We start from the raw sequence: 19,558 nt of genomic DNA on the forward strand, positions 1-19,558 counted from the left end.
GGTCTGGCAGATGGAGTACGTTGTTGGTAAAAGTGAGGTCGTCCACTTCGGAAGGCAAAATGAAAAAGCAGATTATTATTTAAACGGTAAAAAAAATGCAGCATGCTGCTGTGCCGAGGGAGTTGGGAGTGCTTGTACTTGAATCACAAAAGGTTGGTTTGCAGGTGCAGCAGGTTATCACGAAGGCAAATGGAATGTTGGCCTTCATTACTGGAGGAACTGAATTTATGAGCAGGGAGGTTAGGCTACAACTCTACAGGGTACTGGTGAGGCCGCAGCTGGAGTAGTGTGTGCAGTTCCGGTCTCCTTACTTGAGAAAGGACCTACTGGCTTTGGAGGCAGTGCACAGGAGGTTCACCAGGTTGTGAGGGGGTTACACCATAAAGCGAGATTGAGTTGCCTGGGACTGTACTTGCTGGAATTCAGCAGAATGAGACAATATCTTATGGAAACATATAAAATCATGGAAGAGATAGATGAGATAGAGGGAGGAAAGTTTCCACTGATAGGCGAAACTAGAACTAGAGGACATAGCCACAGATTCAGTGGAGTAGATTTAGGACGGAGATGAGGAGGAACTGCTTTTCCCAGAGAGTGGTGAATCTGTGGAATCCTCTGCCCAATAAAGTAGTGGAGTCTACCTTAGTAAATATATTTAAGACAAGGTTGGATAGATTTTTGCATAGTAGGGGAATTAAGGGTTATGGGGAAAAGGCAGGTAGGTGGAGATGAGTCCATGGTCAGATCAGCTATGATCTTATTGAATGATGGAGCAGGCTCAACAGGCCCAATGGCCGACTCCTGTTCCTATTTATTATATTCTTCTGCAACAGCTTTCAATCCTGTGCATTTGTCTAAGGGCCTTTTAGCTGCAACTCATTCAACAGATGCTGTGGTAAAGATTTCACATTTTGGGCCAGGAAAGTAAGCCATTCTTCCATTCCTCAGGCACAATCAAAGTTAACTCTGAACAGAGAACATAGAACTTTACAGCACAGTACAGGCCCTTCAGCCCAATATGTTGTGCTGACTTTTAATCTAACAATTTCCTTTCACATAGCCCTCTATTTTTCTATCATCCATGTGCCTATCTAAGAGTTTCTTAAATGCTCTTAATGTATCTGTCTCTACTACCACCCCTGGCACAGCGCTTCACACACCCATCACTCTCTCTGTAAAAATTTACCTCTGACATACCCCCTACAATTTCTTCCCATCACCTTAAAATTATGCTCCCTCATATTTCTGCCCTGGGTAAAAGGTCTCTGGTTATCCACTTGTTCTGTGTCTTGTGCACCTCTATCAAGCCGCCACTCATCCTCCTTCGTTCCAGAGAGAAAAGCCCCAGCCGATGAGCATGAGTCTGAGCTTACGGTGGATACTGTCAGACCTACCTCCAAAGATCTCCTACCTGAGTGATTGTGAAGTGCCTGATTCTGTCCATCTTTTGTCGGAGTTATAAGGTCCCAAATGAAGCTTTTGATCTTCTCATCGCCCTTATAATGCTTCAGGCAATAGACCAGGAGGGTGCGACAAATAGTCTCCATGTCCTTCTCTGTTAGGTGCCATTTAAACCGTCCATGTGACAGAATGTCTTTCCATCGGCCCCATCTACAACACAGGAATTCAGAGCCCACTGGCACTTTAGACAACAGAAGTCCAGCATTCTCTACGAATACCAAACACAATCCTTGCACAACTTCAGTAGGAATGCTACAAGTTGCAATAAAATCAGTGCAAAACAAACTGCTGGAACAACTCAGCGGGTCAAACAACATCTTGACACCCTGCATCAGGACTAAGAGTGCAGAGGGAAGATGGCCAGAGCAAAGAGATGAGAGGTAGGGTGAGACAGTAGGGTGGTAGGTGATCTTTGGAACCAGATGAAGTTGGGATAATGGGGCAGATGGAGCTGGGTGGGGAGGCGATAGGAAAGGTGAATCTAGGGAGGAAAAGAACCATGTGGATAGATATATGGGTGATGGACAGATGGACTCAGGTGGGGAAGAATGAGACGCACTGATAATGGTGGGGAGGGGGGAGGTGAAGAGAGGGATAGAAGTAGTGAACAGAAGAAGAGAACACTTGAACAGAAAGTTATCTTTTTCCTTAACTATTTCCACTTATTATATATGAGAGCCTCTATCTCAGCCCACCTATCTCTTCTCCCATCTGCCCATCATCCCACCTTCATCTGGTTCCAAAGATCACCTACAAACACACTTGCCTGCCCTTCCTCTATTCTCATAAAACACTACTCCAAAGAAACAGGCCCTATGGCTCATCTAGCCCATGCCAAATGAATATTCTTCCTAGTCCCACCAACCTGCATCTGAACATAGCCCTCCATACCCCTCCCATCCATGTATCTAAAAAATTCTCTTAAAAATTGAAATCAAATCTGCATCCACCACTTGCACTGGCAGCTCATTCTATACCCTCACTACCCTCTGAGTGAAGATATTCCCCTTAAACATTTCACCTTTCACCCTGAACCCATGACCTCTAGTTCTAGTTTCACCCAACCTGAAGGTACTCCCGAGTCCTGATGCAGGATCCCAACCCAAAATGACGAACATCTCTTTGCCCCCACAGATGCTGCTTGACCTGCTGAGTTCCAGTATCTGCAGTTTCCTGTTTCCATGCAATAACAATTGGAAGCTTAAACCCAGCAGCAGTCTCTACCTGGAAGAGAGTCAAAGCTAGGAGAAGGCAGCTCAGAACAAGCTCCCCTTCAGTAATTTTTTATGATTCTAATTTATCACAATGAAGCATATTTGTAAATGGACTCAAAGCCTTCTTCCACTGCTAGCAGAGGGCTTTACAGAGTTCGAAGATAGCCAGGAAGGACCTTAAGAAGGACTTAGGAGAGCTAGAAGGGTCAAGAAAAGGTCTTAGTGAATAGGATTATGGAAAATGAAGGCGACAAGGAAACCAAGACATTCTACATGTACGTGATGGAAGATGACCAGAATGAATAGGTCCATCAGGAGTACAAGGGAAATGTGTCTGGTGTCAAAGGAATTAGAGGTGGTCCTTAATGAATGCTTTGCTTCAGTATTCACCAGTGTGAGGAACTATGACAAATGTGATGACAGTGCAGAACTGGCGATTGCCCTGGAGCATGTCAAGTATTATAGCTTTTGAAAAACATTGTGACAGATAAGTCCCTGGGGTTAGATGAGATATACCCCCAGGTTACTACAGGAAGTGAGGGAAGAGATGCTGGGGCACTGATGATGATGATGATTCCTTCCATCCTCACTGGTCACAGGAGTAGTACCAGAAGATACGAGTGTGACAAATGTTGTTCCTTTGTTCAAGCAAGGTATTATGGATAATCCTGGGCATTACTGACCAGTGAGTCTTACATTAGTAGTGGTCAAACTCATGGAAAGAATTTTTAGGGACAGGATTTACAAGCACTTAGAAAAGCATAGTCAGCTAGGCTTTGTGAGAGGCAGGTCATGCCTCACAAGCCTGATAAGACTTTTTTGATGAAGTAACAAACTGATGAAGTTAAAGCAGTGGATGTGGTTTATATGGATTTTAGTAAGGCATTTGACAAGGTTCCCCATGGTAGACTCACCCAGAAAATCAGAAGGCATGACTGTGGACTCAAAACTGGTTTGCCCATAGAAGGCAGAAGGTGATAGTATATGGAACATATTCTATCTGGAGGTCAATGTTCTACAGTAGTGGTCACCAACCAGTTGATTGTGATCGACCGGTCGATCTTTGAGACTTTCCCAGTAGATCCCCCCAAAAAATGAAAAATGCGCACCAGGCAGAAAAGACCAGAAGTAAAACCCCGCAACCCCGTAAACAACCTTTCTTTACAAAAATAGCGGGAGTATTGCTATATTACCATTATCCTCATTGGTGTTAACTTATCTTGATAATACTCACATTACAACACTTATCTCCCTTTAAATTCCAACATTCCCCAAATGTAAAAGAACTGGGAAACAAAAAACAGTAGCGTCATTAGCTTGCGTACCCCTGAAACTTAGTGTCTCAGTAACAGTTTACCAATACAAAACACCTGAAAAATGTGGTAGATTCAATATTCAGTCTAACAAAGGAAACTGTCCATTCAAATACTCAGTCTATCAGGAGGTTTGCGAGGGCGCTGTGCTGCAAGAGATGAAAATTATTAAATCTAAGTATGGAGCTGTCTTACTGACAGACACCTTTCAGACTGTCTCAGACTGGCTGCCTGCAGTTATGAGCTAAATTTCAGGGAACTAGCAGAAAGTATTCAGCCCCAGTCATCACACTGAGTGCAACAGTCAATTTTTATCCTTTTATTTTTTGTGTTGAAATAAAATTAAGTAATGAAACATAGAATTAAAGGTGTTGTAATGTGAGCAATATAAAAACAAGTAATACTAATTAGGATAATGGTAATTTAGCAATACTCCCGCTGTTTGTAAAGAGAGGTTGTTTCTGGGATTGCGGGGTTTTATTTCCAGTCTTTTCTGCCCGGCGCGCATGCGTGTGTCTAGGTCGATCTTGCCTTTCACTAAGGCCGAGGTAAGGGATCTTGAGCTTAAAAAGGTTGGCAACCACTATTCTACAGGGATCAGTTCTGGGACCACTGCTCTTTGTGATTTGTATATATGACTTAGATGAGGAGGTGGAATGGTGGGTTAGAAATTCTGCAGATGACAAAGGTTGGTGGAATTGTTGACGGTGCAGTAGATTGTCGTAGGACATTGACAGCATGCAGAGCCAGACTGAAAAACGGCAGATGGAGTTCACTCCATGTCTGTGTGAAGTGATACACTTCGGGAAAATCAAATGTGAAGTGACTGATCAGTTAGGGAGTGTAAGGGATGGAGCTACAGTCCATCCCACAAAGCAGCAATGGAACAAAGGGGTCCAAGTCATTTCAGTTTATATTCAATAAATCCAGTCCAAATCACACATTTACCCAAATATCAACAGGTTCTTCTCCACCCGAAAGCATTCTGCCCGGAGATAGCGACGGGTCTTGTCGTGAAGACGACGAGACCTTGAAGGTTTATCTTCACTGTCACTGTCCAGCTCAGAGAACTCCATCAATTCATCATCCTCAAATGAGTTGTAGTGTTTGGTCTGTTTCCTGATGCGTGGTGTGTCAATGACCAAGCTGTCCTGAGAGCAAGACATACAACCGGGACAAGTATCAGTATCTTCCAGGCACTGACACCCTGCATCTCCTCTGAGTCTTCATTAAGATTTAACAAGATGATATGCAACAAGTGAATGCTGTTATAGCTAATCTTCTAAATTCCAGTCTTTCCATTAACAAACCCTCATTTCCATTCTTCCCTTTGCATAAGTATCTTGTTCCCATCATCTACACTCCATAACTCCAGTTTATCTTGACCTAACCACACACTCTAGTCTTAACCAAAAGGTGCTTACCATCTGAGCTCTGCTGCACCTGACCTTGATAAACTCGAACATAACCACCCATCCACACCCACAAGTCTACTCCCTCTCCTCCTCACCAGTGTAGTTTAGCTTTCAGTCACTCCCTGTTCACATCCCTCTCTCCCCACCTTAATTTATGTAACAATTCTGTCCAAACAATATTTTAGAGATCAGATAGGAGTCAGCCTTCTGGTTCATTGAGCCTGCACTGCCATTCAATAAGATCATGGCTGATCTGGCTGTGGATTCAGCTCCACCTACCTGTCTTTTCCCCGTAATCTTTAATTCCCATTATGCAAAAATCTACCAAACTGTGTCTTGGTATATTTAATGAAGTAGCCTCTATTGCTTCCTTGGGCAGAGAATTTCACAGGTTCAGAGAAAAGCAGTTTTTCCTCATCTCTATCCTAAATCTATTCCCCCAGATCTTAAGGCTATGTCCCCTCGTTATAGTCTCATTCACCAGTGGAAACAACTTTCCTGCCCCTATCTTATCTATCCCTTTCATAATTTTATATGTTTTGATAAGTTCCCGTCTCATTCTTCTCAATTCCAGCAAGTGTATTCCCAGGTGACCCAATCTCTCTTCATAGGCTAACCCCATCATCTCTGGAATCAACCTGGTGAGCCTCCTCTGCACCACTTCCAAAACCAGTATATTTTTCCTCAAGTAAGGAGACCAGAACTGCTTGTAGCACTCCAGATGTGGCCTCACCAGTACCCTGTACAGTTGGAGTATCACCTCCCTGCTCTTCAATTCAACCCATCTAGCAATTATGGCCAACATTCCATTTGCCTTCTTGATAACATGTTGCACCTGCAAACCAACCTTCTGTGATTCACACACAAGCACTCCCAATTCCCTTTGCACAGCAGAAGGCTGTAGTCTTTCACCAATTAAGTAATAATCCTGTCTTCTATTTTTCCTTCCAAAGTGGATGACCTTACATTTACCAATGTTGCAATCCAACTGACAGTTGCTTATCCACTCACTTAACCTATCTGTATCTCTGTACAAGTTCTTCACAGCCTCTGCAAATTTGCTTTTCCACTCAGTTTAGTATCATCAGTAAGCTGAGACACTCTATACTTTGTCCCTTCTTCCAGTTTGTTAATGTATATCAAGAAGATTTGTGGCCAAGCACTGACCCCCATGGAACTCGACTCACCATTGACTGGCAACCAGAGAAACACCCATTTGTCCCAACCTTCCACTGGTTACCCAGTTGTCATTGAATGCTAATAAATTACCCATAATACCATGTATCCTTATCTTACAGATAAGTTTTTTATACAGCACCTTATTGAATGCCTTTTTGAAATCCACTATACAATATCCACCTGTTCCTCCCTAACCACTGTGCTCATTAGATCCTCAAAGAACTCCAGCAGGTCTGTCAAAAAGGACCTGCTCTTCATGAATCCATGCTGTGTCTGCCTGATGGAACCACTTCTATCCAGATGATTCCGGTGATCTGGTTGAGGGGTACTAGATGTTCAGTGTCTATCCAAATAAGAAACCAAGCATAGGCTGAACATTTTAGCAACAAGACACACACTGATCAGCTGAAACTTCAGAGTTCCTGACAGCAGATATATACCCCAGCAGCAGGCTCGCTCGCACAGCATGCTGTACTGATGTGCAGTTCACGTACTTGGTACAAAACACGAAGAGAGACAATGACACGCTGCACTGATGTGCAGTCCATGTACTTGGTGCAAAGCACAAAGAGAGATAACGATTAAAATAATGACTGAACAGTTCTAACTGGAGTGGTTGCTCCACTACAGAAGCCCAGGTGAGTCATTAGGTTGGGGATTACACTGCAACATACAGAATTTGGCCACAAACAGTTACCGCATCCACCGCCAAAAGTGTGTCGGTCATCAATACCTTCTGAAATTATGATATGTGAGTTCCTGCTAGAGGAAAGACTATAAGACACATGAGCAGAATTAGAATATTCAGTCCATTGAGTCTGCTCAACCAATCCATTATGGTTGATTTATTTTCCCTCTCAACCCTATACTCCTGACTACTCCCTATAATCTTTGATGCCCTAACTAATCAAGAACCTATCAACCTCTGCTTTAAAATATACCAAATGATGTGGGCGCCACAGCTGTCTGTGGCAATGAATTCCACAGATTCGGCACCCTCTGGCTAAAGTAATTCCTTCTCATCTCTGTTCTAATGGGATGTCCCTCTATCCTGAGGTACCTGGCATGTACTTACTTTTCCATTTTTCGACTCTATATCCAGCTCTGCAATTTTGGCCCATTTCTGCCAGAAGTTGGGATCATCTAAGGAGATATCCGTCCTGTTTCCTGAAGCTACAAAGCTGGCCTGAAGCAGAAATAAATCACAGAAGAGTACCAAAAGGGGTTTTTGTTAAGGAGTTTCAAGCAACCAACAAAGAAATTAAATTGATATTTAAATGGCACAGCTGGAACACAGGATGACAGGGTGGTCAGAGGATTGCTCAGATCTGAACACTCAAGTTTAGCAGAATGCTGTAAGCAAACTTGAATCAATGCACTGAGCTCAGGCAGCTATGGAATTTGTACTTTCATAACATTCCCAAGTATAGATGAGACCAATGCAAATCTCACTGCAATCCCAGGGTAACTCATGGTGTAGGGGCAACTGCATTCAAGGCCAGGTCAGCACTGGGGTACACAATGTTTCCCTCCTCCAAGGGTAACTGTATATGTGTAGGTGACTCTCAATAACCTGGCTGAATTTCACTGTATCAATATTTCAGGATAGATAGATACTTTATCGATCCCAAAGGAAATTACAGTATCACAAGTGAACAGATATAAATATTAGAAAAGAAGTAGAAAGAATAAAATAAGTTACCACAAATGGTCTAACAGGAGGGGATCATCACTTCCCCACCTATAGGTTGACTCATTATAGACCCTAATGGCCAAAGGTAAGAATGACCTCATATAGTGCTCTTTGGAGCAGCGCAGTTGTTTTGGTCTTTTACTAAAAGTGCTCCTCTGTTCAGCCAAGGTGGCATGCAGAGGGTGAGAAACATTGTCCAGAATTACCAGGATTTTCCGTAGGGTCCTTTGTTCTACCACAGCCTCCAGTGTGTCCAGTTTGACTCCTATAACAAAGCTAGCCTTTCTAATCGGTTTATTGAGCCTGTTGGCATCACCCGTGTTGATGCCATTGCCCCTGCACATCACCGCATAGGAGATTGTACTGGCAACAACTGACTAGCAGAACATGTGAAGGAAAGGCCTGATGATTTATTAAATGAGGAAAATCAGTCATGTTTGTACCAGTTTAATTGCTGCCCCCTTTTTGTGCTAAAGAGCATTGGTTGAGAAGTCACCAGTAAGAAGACAACTATTCAAAAGAGCTGAATAAAATCAAGGCTCATGTCAACAGCAAACAAGGTATTGTGATGCTTCTGCACTTCCCTCTCCATCCAGTCATACAGCATTTAAATTATTCAGCGAAGCCATCAAATGGCTGTGCAGTGAGCCATTTGCTCTTGGTTGCTACACTAGTTGGAGCAATTAAGCCGTGCCTTAAAATTGCTTCTAACCTTCGCAAAAGTGGAGCCCTTCCCTTCCGACTCAATAGTGATAGTGCGAGTTCGGCGAAGCAGGATCTGGTCAATGTCTTCTTCACAGAACTTTGAGCCTTCATCCTCCTCATCCATTAGAGCTCCATACGCTCCTTTACGAAGGAGGTCTTCAACTTCAATCTTAGACAATGGCTGCACCTGCACAGGAAGGTAACAGTCAGAGTGACAGTCATTTCAATCCAGAGCACGATCAGAATCACCACTCTAAGCTGCACAGGTGCGTGGCCATGTAGTACATGAAATGCTCCTGCACACAACTTTAGCTGTAGCGCATATAATGTGCCACACAGTTTTCAGGCCATGTAAAAATTTCCTGCTTGGAGCAATGGTTGGTCTGCGCAGCTAGATAAAAAACAAGAGAAGAAACGTTGATTATCACTGACATACTGAATGTTGTGAAATTTGTTGTTTTGTTGCAATAGTACAATGGAATGATTAAGCTACATAAGAAATATAATTAAAAATAAGTAGTGCTAAAAGAGGGCAAAATGTGTGGTAGTGTTCACCAGTTCATGCACAATTCAAAAATCTGATGCCGTGACCGTCAGAGCAACTAGGATCTGGAAAAGCGTGGACTGTGATGTACAGAACAGTCCTGTGAAGATTTTAATGGAAACTGTCTTTTAGTTCCCATTCACCTCATTTCTCTCCCTTCAAATAAGAGAACCAGAAGCTGGATTTTTTCTTGTTATCAAGATATCTGTAAAAGTCTTACAAAGTTTCATGTTCTTTAATTTAATTCTATAGTTTCTCTTTGTTCCTACAGGACAGCTTCTTTCTACAAGCCATTAGACTTTTAAATTCACATCTCTATACATTGCAACTGAGTCAGAACGCAAAGGATTTTACTTCCTCACATTGTGAGATGGATGTAAGATTTCAATAAATTCTAAGTACTTCTAATTGCTTCTTTCACTCCCGCAGCATCATGGGAATGACTGCTACAGTGTGCTCCTTGCTGTATAGGTCGTTAATGATGTCTCCTTTTTTTCACTTGATGACCCCTTATTTATTTATGTTTCTGGAGTTTCATGAGTCTGCAATTTGTTCTTTCCTTTTCTCATCCACTCTGTTGAACACCATCTGCCTTTGCTGTTTGTCAATACTGTCATACATTTTATCTTCCCCACTTCTCAATCGTTATCCACTCTAAAACCATGACTTTCATTATTCCGATAATGTATTTTGCTGTTACAATCACATTTGCTTTCCTTATAACTGTATTCCTTGCCCCCACTACCATTGGTGTTACTAATAATTATACTTTATACCTCATTGTCACCAAACAATTGATACTAGAACGTACAATCATCACAGCGATATTTGATTCTGCGCTTCCCGCTCCCTCGATTACAAATCGATAGTAAATATTAAAAATTTAAATTATAAATCATAAATAGAAAATAGAAAAATGGAAAGTAAGGTAGTGCAAAAAACCCGAGAAGCAGGTCTGGATATTTGGAGGGTACGGCCCAGATCTGGGTCAATTAATCTAGTTACTTTAGTTCCTGCTTAATATGCATCCTGAAATATCTAATACCCAGTTGTGATTTTAAAGTAGCCATGTCTCAGTTGTCCCCAATGTGTTGCTTTTTTATTCCCCCTCACACTTAACTGGTTCTAATGTTGGTGGCAAAGCCTGACTTGCTGAGTTGTGCTTTGATGTAGTGGGCCCTTCCACTTAACACCAACACCACCCTCACCTCACAAAGCATATCCTGTCTGACATGGAACACTTACCCCGTTAGTGTTTCCTCTACGGTTCATTGCTTGCAGCACAGCTCTATCCAGGCCCAGCTTGAGACTGGCCTTGTCAAACATTTCTCGCTCGTATGAGTTACGGGTTATGAGGCGATACACTTGGACGGCTTTACTCTGTCCTATCCGGTGACAGCGAGCCTGAGCCTGGAAACGAAGAAAGGTTGAGGCAGTGTCTAAGATGCAGAACAAACAGATCATGGAATGCATGAATGAGGGAAAAAGACATTGCTGAAGGGAACACTGTAGCTTTATATTGTTTACTTTTTAAACTTATGTTGTAAATGCACCTTATTTGTTAATTTATTTGTGGTAATATTTTCTTGTGTTGGGTGTGAGTTATATGTACTGTGTTGTGCACCTTGCTCCAGAGGAATGTCATTTCATTTGGCGGTACGCATGTACATATTTGAATGACATTAGACTTGAACTTGAACAAGTAATCTAATATTCATGGTTCTAACCACAGCCTCTGAGCACACTGCCTTAATGTGGATACGAGTATGTCAATATTTCCTTCATCTTTCCTCTGCGACACCAGAAGGAAAACGGCTAGCACTTCCCCACATTTTGTCAAACCGGTGAAGAAGCAAAGGATTAGCCTTTCATCGACATCTCTCTCTCTCTCCCTGACCCCAAAATCTAGCCCCTTCACTCACTGACTCTTGTTTCCTGACTGATGGAAGATGGAACCCTAGCCCTGAACTACAGTTCTATGAAAAAGTCTGAGGCACACATACACACACACACTCTCACAGTCACACACACATATATATAGCTAGGGTGGCTAACTTTTGCACAGTACTGTCTTTGTCAATGTGGAACAAAGGGCGAGTCTGTAAACCTGGTGGAGGCAAAGAATGTTGGAAAGGTGAGGGTGGAATGCTACGTTATGGGTGTGAGACAAGTGGCAGAAAAGGAATGCCATGGGCAGGGGCTGGTGCGGGTGCAAACACACTCAGCCTTGAGACACCAGAAGCTAGCAAACAATATCAAAGAGGATACTAAAAGCTTTTTCAAGTATATAAAGTGTAAAAGACGGGTGAGAGTAGATATAGGACTGATAGAAAATGATGCTAGAGAAATTGTAATGGGAGATAAGGAGATGGCAGAGAAACTGAATGAGTATTTTGCATCAGTCTTCACTGAGGAAGACATCAACAGTATACCGGACACTCAAGGGTGGCAGGGAAGAGAAGTGTGCGCAGTCACAATTACGACAGAGAAAGTACCCAGCAAGCTGAATGGTTTAAAGGTAGATAAATCTCCAGGACCAGATGGAATGCAGTCGCGTGTTCTGAAGGAAGTAGCTATGGAGATTGCGGAGGCATTAGCGATGATCTTTCAAAAGTCGATAGGTTCTGGCATGGTTCTGGAGGACTGGAAGATTGCAAATGTCACTCCGCTATTTAAGAAGGAGGCAGGGAAGCAAAAAGGAAATTATAGACCTATTAGCTTGACATCGGTGGTTGGGAAGTTCTTGGAGTCGATTGTCAAGGATGAGGTTACAGAGTACCTGGAGGCATATGACAAGATAGGCAGAACTCAGCATGGATTCCTTAAAGGAAAATCCTGCCTGACAAACCTATTACAATTTTTTGAGGAAATTACCAGTAGGCTAGACAAGGGAGATGCAGTGGATGTTGTATATTTGGATTTTCAGAAGGCCTTTGACAAGGTGCCACACATGAGGCTACTTAACAAGATAAGAGCCCATGGAATTACGGGAAAGTTACATACGTGGATAGAGTGTTGGCTGATTGGCAGGAAACAGAAAGTGGGAATAAAGGGATCCTATTCTGGTTGGCTGCCGGTTACCAGTGGTGTTCCACAGGGATCAGTGTTGGGGCCGCTTCTTTTTACATTGTACATCAACGATCTGGATTATGGAATAGATGGCTTTGTGGCTAAGTTTGCTGACGATACGACGATAGGTGGAGGGGCCAGTAGTGCTGAGGAAACGGAGAGTCTGCAGAGAGACTTGGATAGATTGGAAAAATGGGCAGAGAAGTGGCAAATGAAGTACAATGTTGGAAAGTGTATGGTTATGCACTTTGGCAGAAAAAATAGGGGCAGACTATTATTTAAATGGGGAAAGAATTGAAAGTTCTGAGATGCAACGGGACTTGGGAGTTCTCGTACAGGATACCCTTAAAGTTAACCTCCAGGTTGAGTCAGTAGTGAAGAAGGCGAGTCAGAGGGTGGTGAATCTATGGAATTTGTTGCCACGGGCAGCAGTGGAGGCCAAGTCATTGGGCGTATTTGAGGCAGAGATTGATAGGTATCTGAGTAGCCAGGGCATCAAAGGTTATGGTGAGAAGGCGGGGGAGTGGGACTAAATGGGAGAATGGATCAGCTCATGATAAAATGGCGGAGCAGACTCGATGGGCCAAATGGCTGACTTCTGCTCCTTTGTCTTATGGTCTTATAAATATGTGCCCAAGACTTTTGCACAGTACTGTACCTTCACATCATTTTTTCATTTGTTCTCCTGACCTCAACAACCTTATATCACCAATGACTTGCCTCGTCAGTCCTGAATAATAAATGCATATTATACCTTTCCATCTTTAATTGTAATTATACAAGTAAAAGCAGAGATTTATAGCAGAGAGGCACTGTGTGTCCACACCAGCCAAAAATGGACAACATTATTCCTACGTGCCACCTGTGTCTATGCTCTGAATCCTGTAGCGAGGGATTTAATCCCCCACTGTCTGCAACGAGTTTGTACGTTCTCCCTATGACCTCTGGGTGAACTGGTTTCCTCCCAGATTTCACTGACCTACGGGTTAGGGTCAGCGAATTGTGGGCAAGCTAGAACAATCCTCACTGATTTGATTTGATGCAAATGACACATTTCACTATATGTTTTGATGTAACAAGCTAATCTTTTATATTTTTCATCTTCAAATGCTCATCTAATTATGTACAAATGAAAAGGGGTTGTGTCTCCATCACCAATTTACCTTCTTACTAGATGAGTGACTCCTCTTCATTCTTGAACAACCACCACCCACCACTCCAAACTTCCTACTCATCACTTTAAATCCCAACGCCCCCCCTCAATCACTGATCCAGCTACATAGAAACATAGAAAGCCTACAGAACAATACAGGCCTTTCGGCCCACAAAGCTGTGCCAAACACATTCTTACCTTAGAAGTCATCTAGGGTTACTCACAGCCCTCTATTTTTCTAAGCTCCATGTACCTATCCAGAAGTCTTTTAAACGACCCTATCGCAACCGCCTCCACCACCGTCGCCAGCAGCCCATTCCACACACTCACCACTCTCTACGTAAACATACCCCTGACATCTCCTCTGTATCTACTTCCAAGCACCTTAAAACTGTGCCCTCTTATGTTAGCCATTTCAGTCCTGGGAAAAAGCCTCTGACTATCCACACAATCAATGCCTCTCATCATCTTATACACCTTTATCAGATCACCTCTCATCCTCCGCTGCTCCAAGGAGAAATGGCCGAGTTCACTCAACCTATTCTCATAAGGCATGCTCCCCAATCCAGGCAACATCCTTGTAAATCTCCTCTGCATCCTTTCTATGGTTTACAGACCCTTCAATAGTGAGGTGACCGGAACTGAGCACAATACTCCAAGTGGGGCCTGACTAGGGTCCTATACAGCTGCAAACTCAGTCCCACCATTGATGAAGGTCAATGGACCATATGCCTTCTTAACCACAGAGTCAACCTGCGCAGCAGCTTTGAGTGTCCTATGGACTTGGACCCCAAGATCCCTCTGATCCTCAACACTGCCAAGAGTTTTACTATTAATACTATATTCTGCCATCCTATTTGACCTACCAAAATGAACCACCTCACACTTATCTGGGTTGAACTCCATCTGCCATTTTTCAGCCCAGTTTTGCATCCTATCAATGTCCCACTGTAACCTCTGACAGCCCTCCAACACTATCCACAACACCTCCAAACTTTGTGTCATCAACAAATTTACTAATCCATCCCTCCACTTCTTCAGCCAGGTCATCAAAAAACTCACAAAAAGCAGGGGTCTCAGAACAGATCCCTGAGGCACACCAATGGTCACCGGCTTCCATGTAGAACATGACCCATCTACAACCACTCTTTGCCTTCCGTGGGCAAGCCAATTCTGGATCCACAATGCAATGTCCCCTTCAATCCCATGCCTCCTTATTTTCTCAGTAAGTCTTGCTTGGGGTACCTTATCAAATGCTTGCTGAAATCCATATAGACTACATTTACTGCCCTACCTTCATCACTGTGTTTAGTCACATCCTCAAAAAATTCAGTCAGGTTCATAAGGCACAACCTGCCTTTGACAAAGCCTTGCTGACTATTCCTAATCATATTATGCCTCTCCAAATGTTCATAAATCCTGCCTCTCAGAATCTTCTCCATCAACTTACCAACCACTGAAGTAAGACTCACTAGTCTATAATTAAAAGGGCCAACTCTACTCCCTTTCTGGAACAAGGGAACAACAACCGCAACCCTTCAATCCTCCGGAACCTCTCCCGTCCCCCATTGATGATGCAAGGATCATCACCAGAAGCTCAGCAATCTCCTCTCTCACCTCCCACAGTAGCCTGGGGTACATCGCATCTGGTCCCGGTGACTTATCCAACTTGATGCTTTCCAAAAGCTCCAGCACATCCTCTTCCTTAATATCTACATGCTCAAGCTTTTCAGCCCACTGCAAGTCATCCCTACAATCGCCAAGATCCCTTTCCGTAGTGAATACTGAAGCAAAGTATTCATTAAGTACCTCTGCTACCTCCTCCGGTTCTATACACACTTTTCCACTGTCACATTTGATTGATCCTATTCTCAACCGTCTTATCCTCTTGCTCTTTACATACTTGTAGAATGCCTCAGGGTTCTCCTTAATCCTGTCCACCAAGGCCTTCTCATGGCCCCTCCTGGCTCTCTTAATTTCCTTCTTAAGCTCCTTCCTGCTAGCCTTATAATCTTCTAGATTTCTATCACTTACTAGTTTTTTGAACCGTTGGTAAGCTTTTCTTTTCTTCTTAACTAGATTTTCAACAGCCTTTGTACACCACGGTTCCTGTACCCTACCATCCTTTCCCTGTCTCATTGGAACGTACCTATGCAGAACGCCACACAAATATCCCCTGAACATTTACCACATTTCTGCTCTACATTTCTCTGAGAACATCCATTCCCAATTTATGCTTCCAAGTTCCAGCCTCATATTTCCCTTTACTTCAATTAAACGCTTTTCTAGCTTGTCTGTTCCTATCCCTCTCCAATGCTATGGTAAAGGAAATAGAATTGTGATCACTATCTCCAAAATGCTCTCCCATTGAGAGATCAGACACCTGACCAGGTTCATTTCCAAACACCAGATCAAGTACAGCCTCTCCTCTTGTAGGCTTATCTACTTAGGAATATGGATCCTTTCTGTTTAGATGGTCTGCAGCAGGGGATCCCAACCTGGGATCCACAGACCACGTGCTTAATGGTATTAGTCCATGGCATAAAAAAAGGTTGGGAACCCTGGTCAAGACTAGGTTTAGTTTTATACTCCTCAATTAAATCTCATTATTTCTTATTTGCTCGCATATCTTAAAGAATTCTTAATTAGCCTTTCCGACTTGTAAGTTAATTTAATGCAATAAAATCTACCAGGATTACAAAATTCCCACAGGATTTCAGAATTTGATATAGGTGGAGGTGGCTCTGCACTGAGCATGTGGTGGGTGCTCAATTGTAGTAGAGCAGAGACCAGTGTCTAGGGGCAGACTGACTAGCTTTTCCTGGTACAGGAACTTTCCTAGTGTGTCTCTCTGCAAGACTCACCTGCAGGTCATTCTGAGGGTTCCAATCCGAATCGAAGATGATACAGGTATCTGCTGCAGTCAGATTAATTCCAAGACCACCTGCCCTGGTGCACAGCAGAAACACAAAGCGGTCGGAGTCTGGCTTGGAGAAGCGATCAATCGCAGCCTGTCTCAAGTTCCCCCTCACCCGGCCGTCAATTCGCTCATAGGTGTACCTAAAAGAACCACAGGTTGAATGTGGCAACCAGCATGTTTGTACATAGAAACTTAGAGCATTAAAGGAGCCTCTTCAGTTAATTACAAGTGCTGGCCTTCAAAATTCATAAATTTCTCCAAAAATATTCCCTCAATTCACAACTCCCTTTGTTTCTTCCCCAACACGTCTCTGAGACATAACTGTTGCTGTAAAGGCCTCCCCGCCCCACAGTGGAAAGCAGTCCTTTGCTGCAGGACTCACAGCCAATGATGGTGGAGAATGGGATACATCTCTAAGTCAGGTGTAACATATTGGGCCACAGTTATTGCAAATCCCAAGTGTGGATAACTTCAATACCAAACTGATTCCGTAACCTATGGACTCACTATCAAGGCCTCTGCAACTCATATAATTTATTTACTTGTTTATTTATTATTTTTTCCTATTTGCACAGCTGGTCTGATTTTGTACATTGGTTGTTTGCCAGTCCTCGTTTGTGTGTACTTTTTCATTGACTTTTACTGTATTTCTTTGTTCTACTGTGAATGCCCACAGTAGTATGAGGTGACCATATACATAATTTGAACTTTGAAGATATGCTCTTCTTCCCTTTCTAGGAGCTAAAGATCACAAGTTTGGGAGCAACCAAAAGGGAAGTAAAAACGGCCCTGAAGTTAACTGGAGACACAAGTGACTGCAGATGCTGGATATCTGGCGTAACACACTGAAGGAACTCAGCAGGTCAGGCAACATCTACGGAGGGGAATGGACAGTTGGCATTTCACGTCGAAACCCTTAATGAAGCGTCATAGATACTGCCTGACCTGGTGAGTTCCTCCAGGTTTTTATGTGTTGCTCTTTGAAGTTAAAATCCATTCTCTCCATTACCATCACTCCATAGAGCCAGTGATTCTGACATATAGGATACATTTGAAGTTACTTTTACAGCCTTTCCCCAGTCCCAACTACAAGGAAAGCCAATGACAACACAAATATTGTTGAAGAAGAAGCTGCAGAAGGTCGTGAACACGGCACAGCACATCACACAAACCAATCTTCTGTCCTTGGACTCACTTTACACTGCATGCTGTCAGAGCAGTGCTGCCAGGATAATCAATGACACGACCCACACAGCCAACACACTTTTCGTCCTTCTTCCCTCTGGGAGAAGGCTAAGGAGCTTGAAGACTTGTACGGCCAGATTTAGGAATAGCTTCTTTCCACCTGTGATAAGACTGCTGAACGGATCCTGACCCGGACCTGGGCCGTACCCTCCAAATATCCAGACCTGCTTCTCGGTTTTTTTTGCACTACCTTACTCTCAATTTTTCTATTTTCTATTTATGATTTATAATTTAAATTTTTAATATTTACTATCGATTTGCAATCCAGGGAGCGGAAAGCGCAGAATCAAATATCACTATGACGATTGTACGTTCTAGTATCAATTGTTTGGCAACAATAAAGTGTAAAGTAAAGATATCAGATTCAGACTAAGATGGGTAAGTATTATTGTTTATCTATTACTGTTAGTATTGTGAGCAGTTTGGGCCCCATATCTAAGAAATGTACTGGCATTGGAGAAGGTCCAGAGGTAGTTTGCAAGAATGATCCCGAGAATGAAATGGTTAACATCCAAGGAGTGTTTGATGGGTCTGGGCCTGTACTCACTGGTGTTTAGAAGAATGAGGATCTTATTGAAACCTACCGAATATTGAAAGCCTAGGCAGCGTGGACATGGAGAGGATATTTCCTATGGAGGAAAGAATCTAGAACCAAAAGGCACAGGCTCAGAATAGAGGGACGTCCATTTAGAACTGAGGTGAAGAGGAATTCTTTATCCAGAGGGTGCTGAATCTGTGGCAGTCAAATCATTCTGTATATTTAAAGTGGAGTTTGATCAGTTCTTCATTAGTCAGGGTATCAAAGGTTACAGATAGAAAGCAGGAGAATGGGGTTGAGGGGGATAATAAATCAGCCATGATGGAATGGCAGTATAGATGCAATGGGCTGAATGGCCTAACTGTTCCTATGTCTTATGGCTCTTGATTATATAGTTCAATATCACATCCACTATCCAGCAGATGTCACTGAGTGTCTGTTGACAAAATACAGTAAGATTGTTTCTGCCCACTCACAAGGGATCCATCAAATGCCTCTTCCAGCTTGCTCAAGCAAGTTAGACTCTTTGATTCACTTGGATTACTGCCAAAGAGCAAGGAAACTTCAATTATACCATCTGAATTGGATCATGTTCTTCTCATCTCCATTGAAAATTTTAAGGATTCATTTTTAACAAAATAGCAGGCATTGAAATTAGCTTAACTCGAGTAAGCGGTGACCGTAACAGAGGCAAGGCCTTGCTCTTTCTGACAAAGACAAGCAGCTTGTCGCAGCTCACCGTCTGTGGATGAGGTAATCTTCAAGTATATCCAGGCAGCGAACCATCTGGGAGAAGATGAGCACTTTGTGCCCGCCAGCAATCAGCTTAGGCAGAAGCTTATCGATCAGCACCAGCTTTCCTGCTGCCTGAATCATGGCCTGAAGCTGAAAATTAGGAGCCTCAGGATTATGCACCTCACGGAATTCATCCAGGATTTTCTCTTCAGCACCTGGCAGGAATCAAAATTCAAAACTTTCGTTACATATCCTCCCCAAAAGCAGCTCTATTTCAGGAGTTCTAACTGCTGCCCTCTCCATTTTGTACCCTCTCCTTTCCAGTTGGCAATAATAGTGGTGCACACAGGGCCCCGACACTGAAAACAGCAGAG

General features: G+C 43.0%; 1 protein-coding gene across 4 annotated transcripts in view; it reads right to left on the reverse strand.

The window, feature by feature from the left end:
* The window catches only part of chd6 (chromodomain helicase DNA binding protein 6), a 370,255-nt gene that overhangs the window by 64,004 nt on the left and 286,693 nt on the right, over positions 1-19,558 (reverse strand). For all 4 annotated transcript variants that reach the window (XM_063040969.1, XM_063040970.1, XM_063040967.1 and 1 more), the window contains 7 exons: positions 19,189-19,399; positions 16,611-16,806; positions 10,770-10,934; positions 8,988-9,167; positions 7,658-7,768; positions 4,937-5,139; positions 1,412-1,611 (listed from right to left, as the gene is read on the reverse strand). In XM_063040969.1, coding sequence (XP_062897039.1) covers positions 1,412-1,611; positions 4,937-5,139; positions 7,658-7,768; positions 8,988-9,167; positions 10,770-10,934; positions 16,611-16,806; positions 19,189-19,399 — 1,266 coding nt within the window. The remainder of the gene's footprint in view (positions 1-1,411; positions 1,612-4,936; positions 5,140-7,657; positions 7,769-8,987; positions 9,168-10,769; positions 10,935-16,610; positions 16,807-19,188; positions 19,400-19,558) is intronic.

Source organism: Mobula hypostoma, chromosome 2, assembly GCF_963921235.1.
Source record: "Mobula hypostoma chromosome 2, sMobHyp1.1, whole genome shotgun sequence".
NCBI classification, from domain to species: Eukaryota; Metazoa; Chordata; class Chondrichthyes; order Myliobatiformes; family Myliobatidae; genus Mobula; species Mobula hypostoma.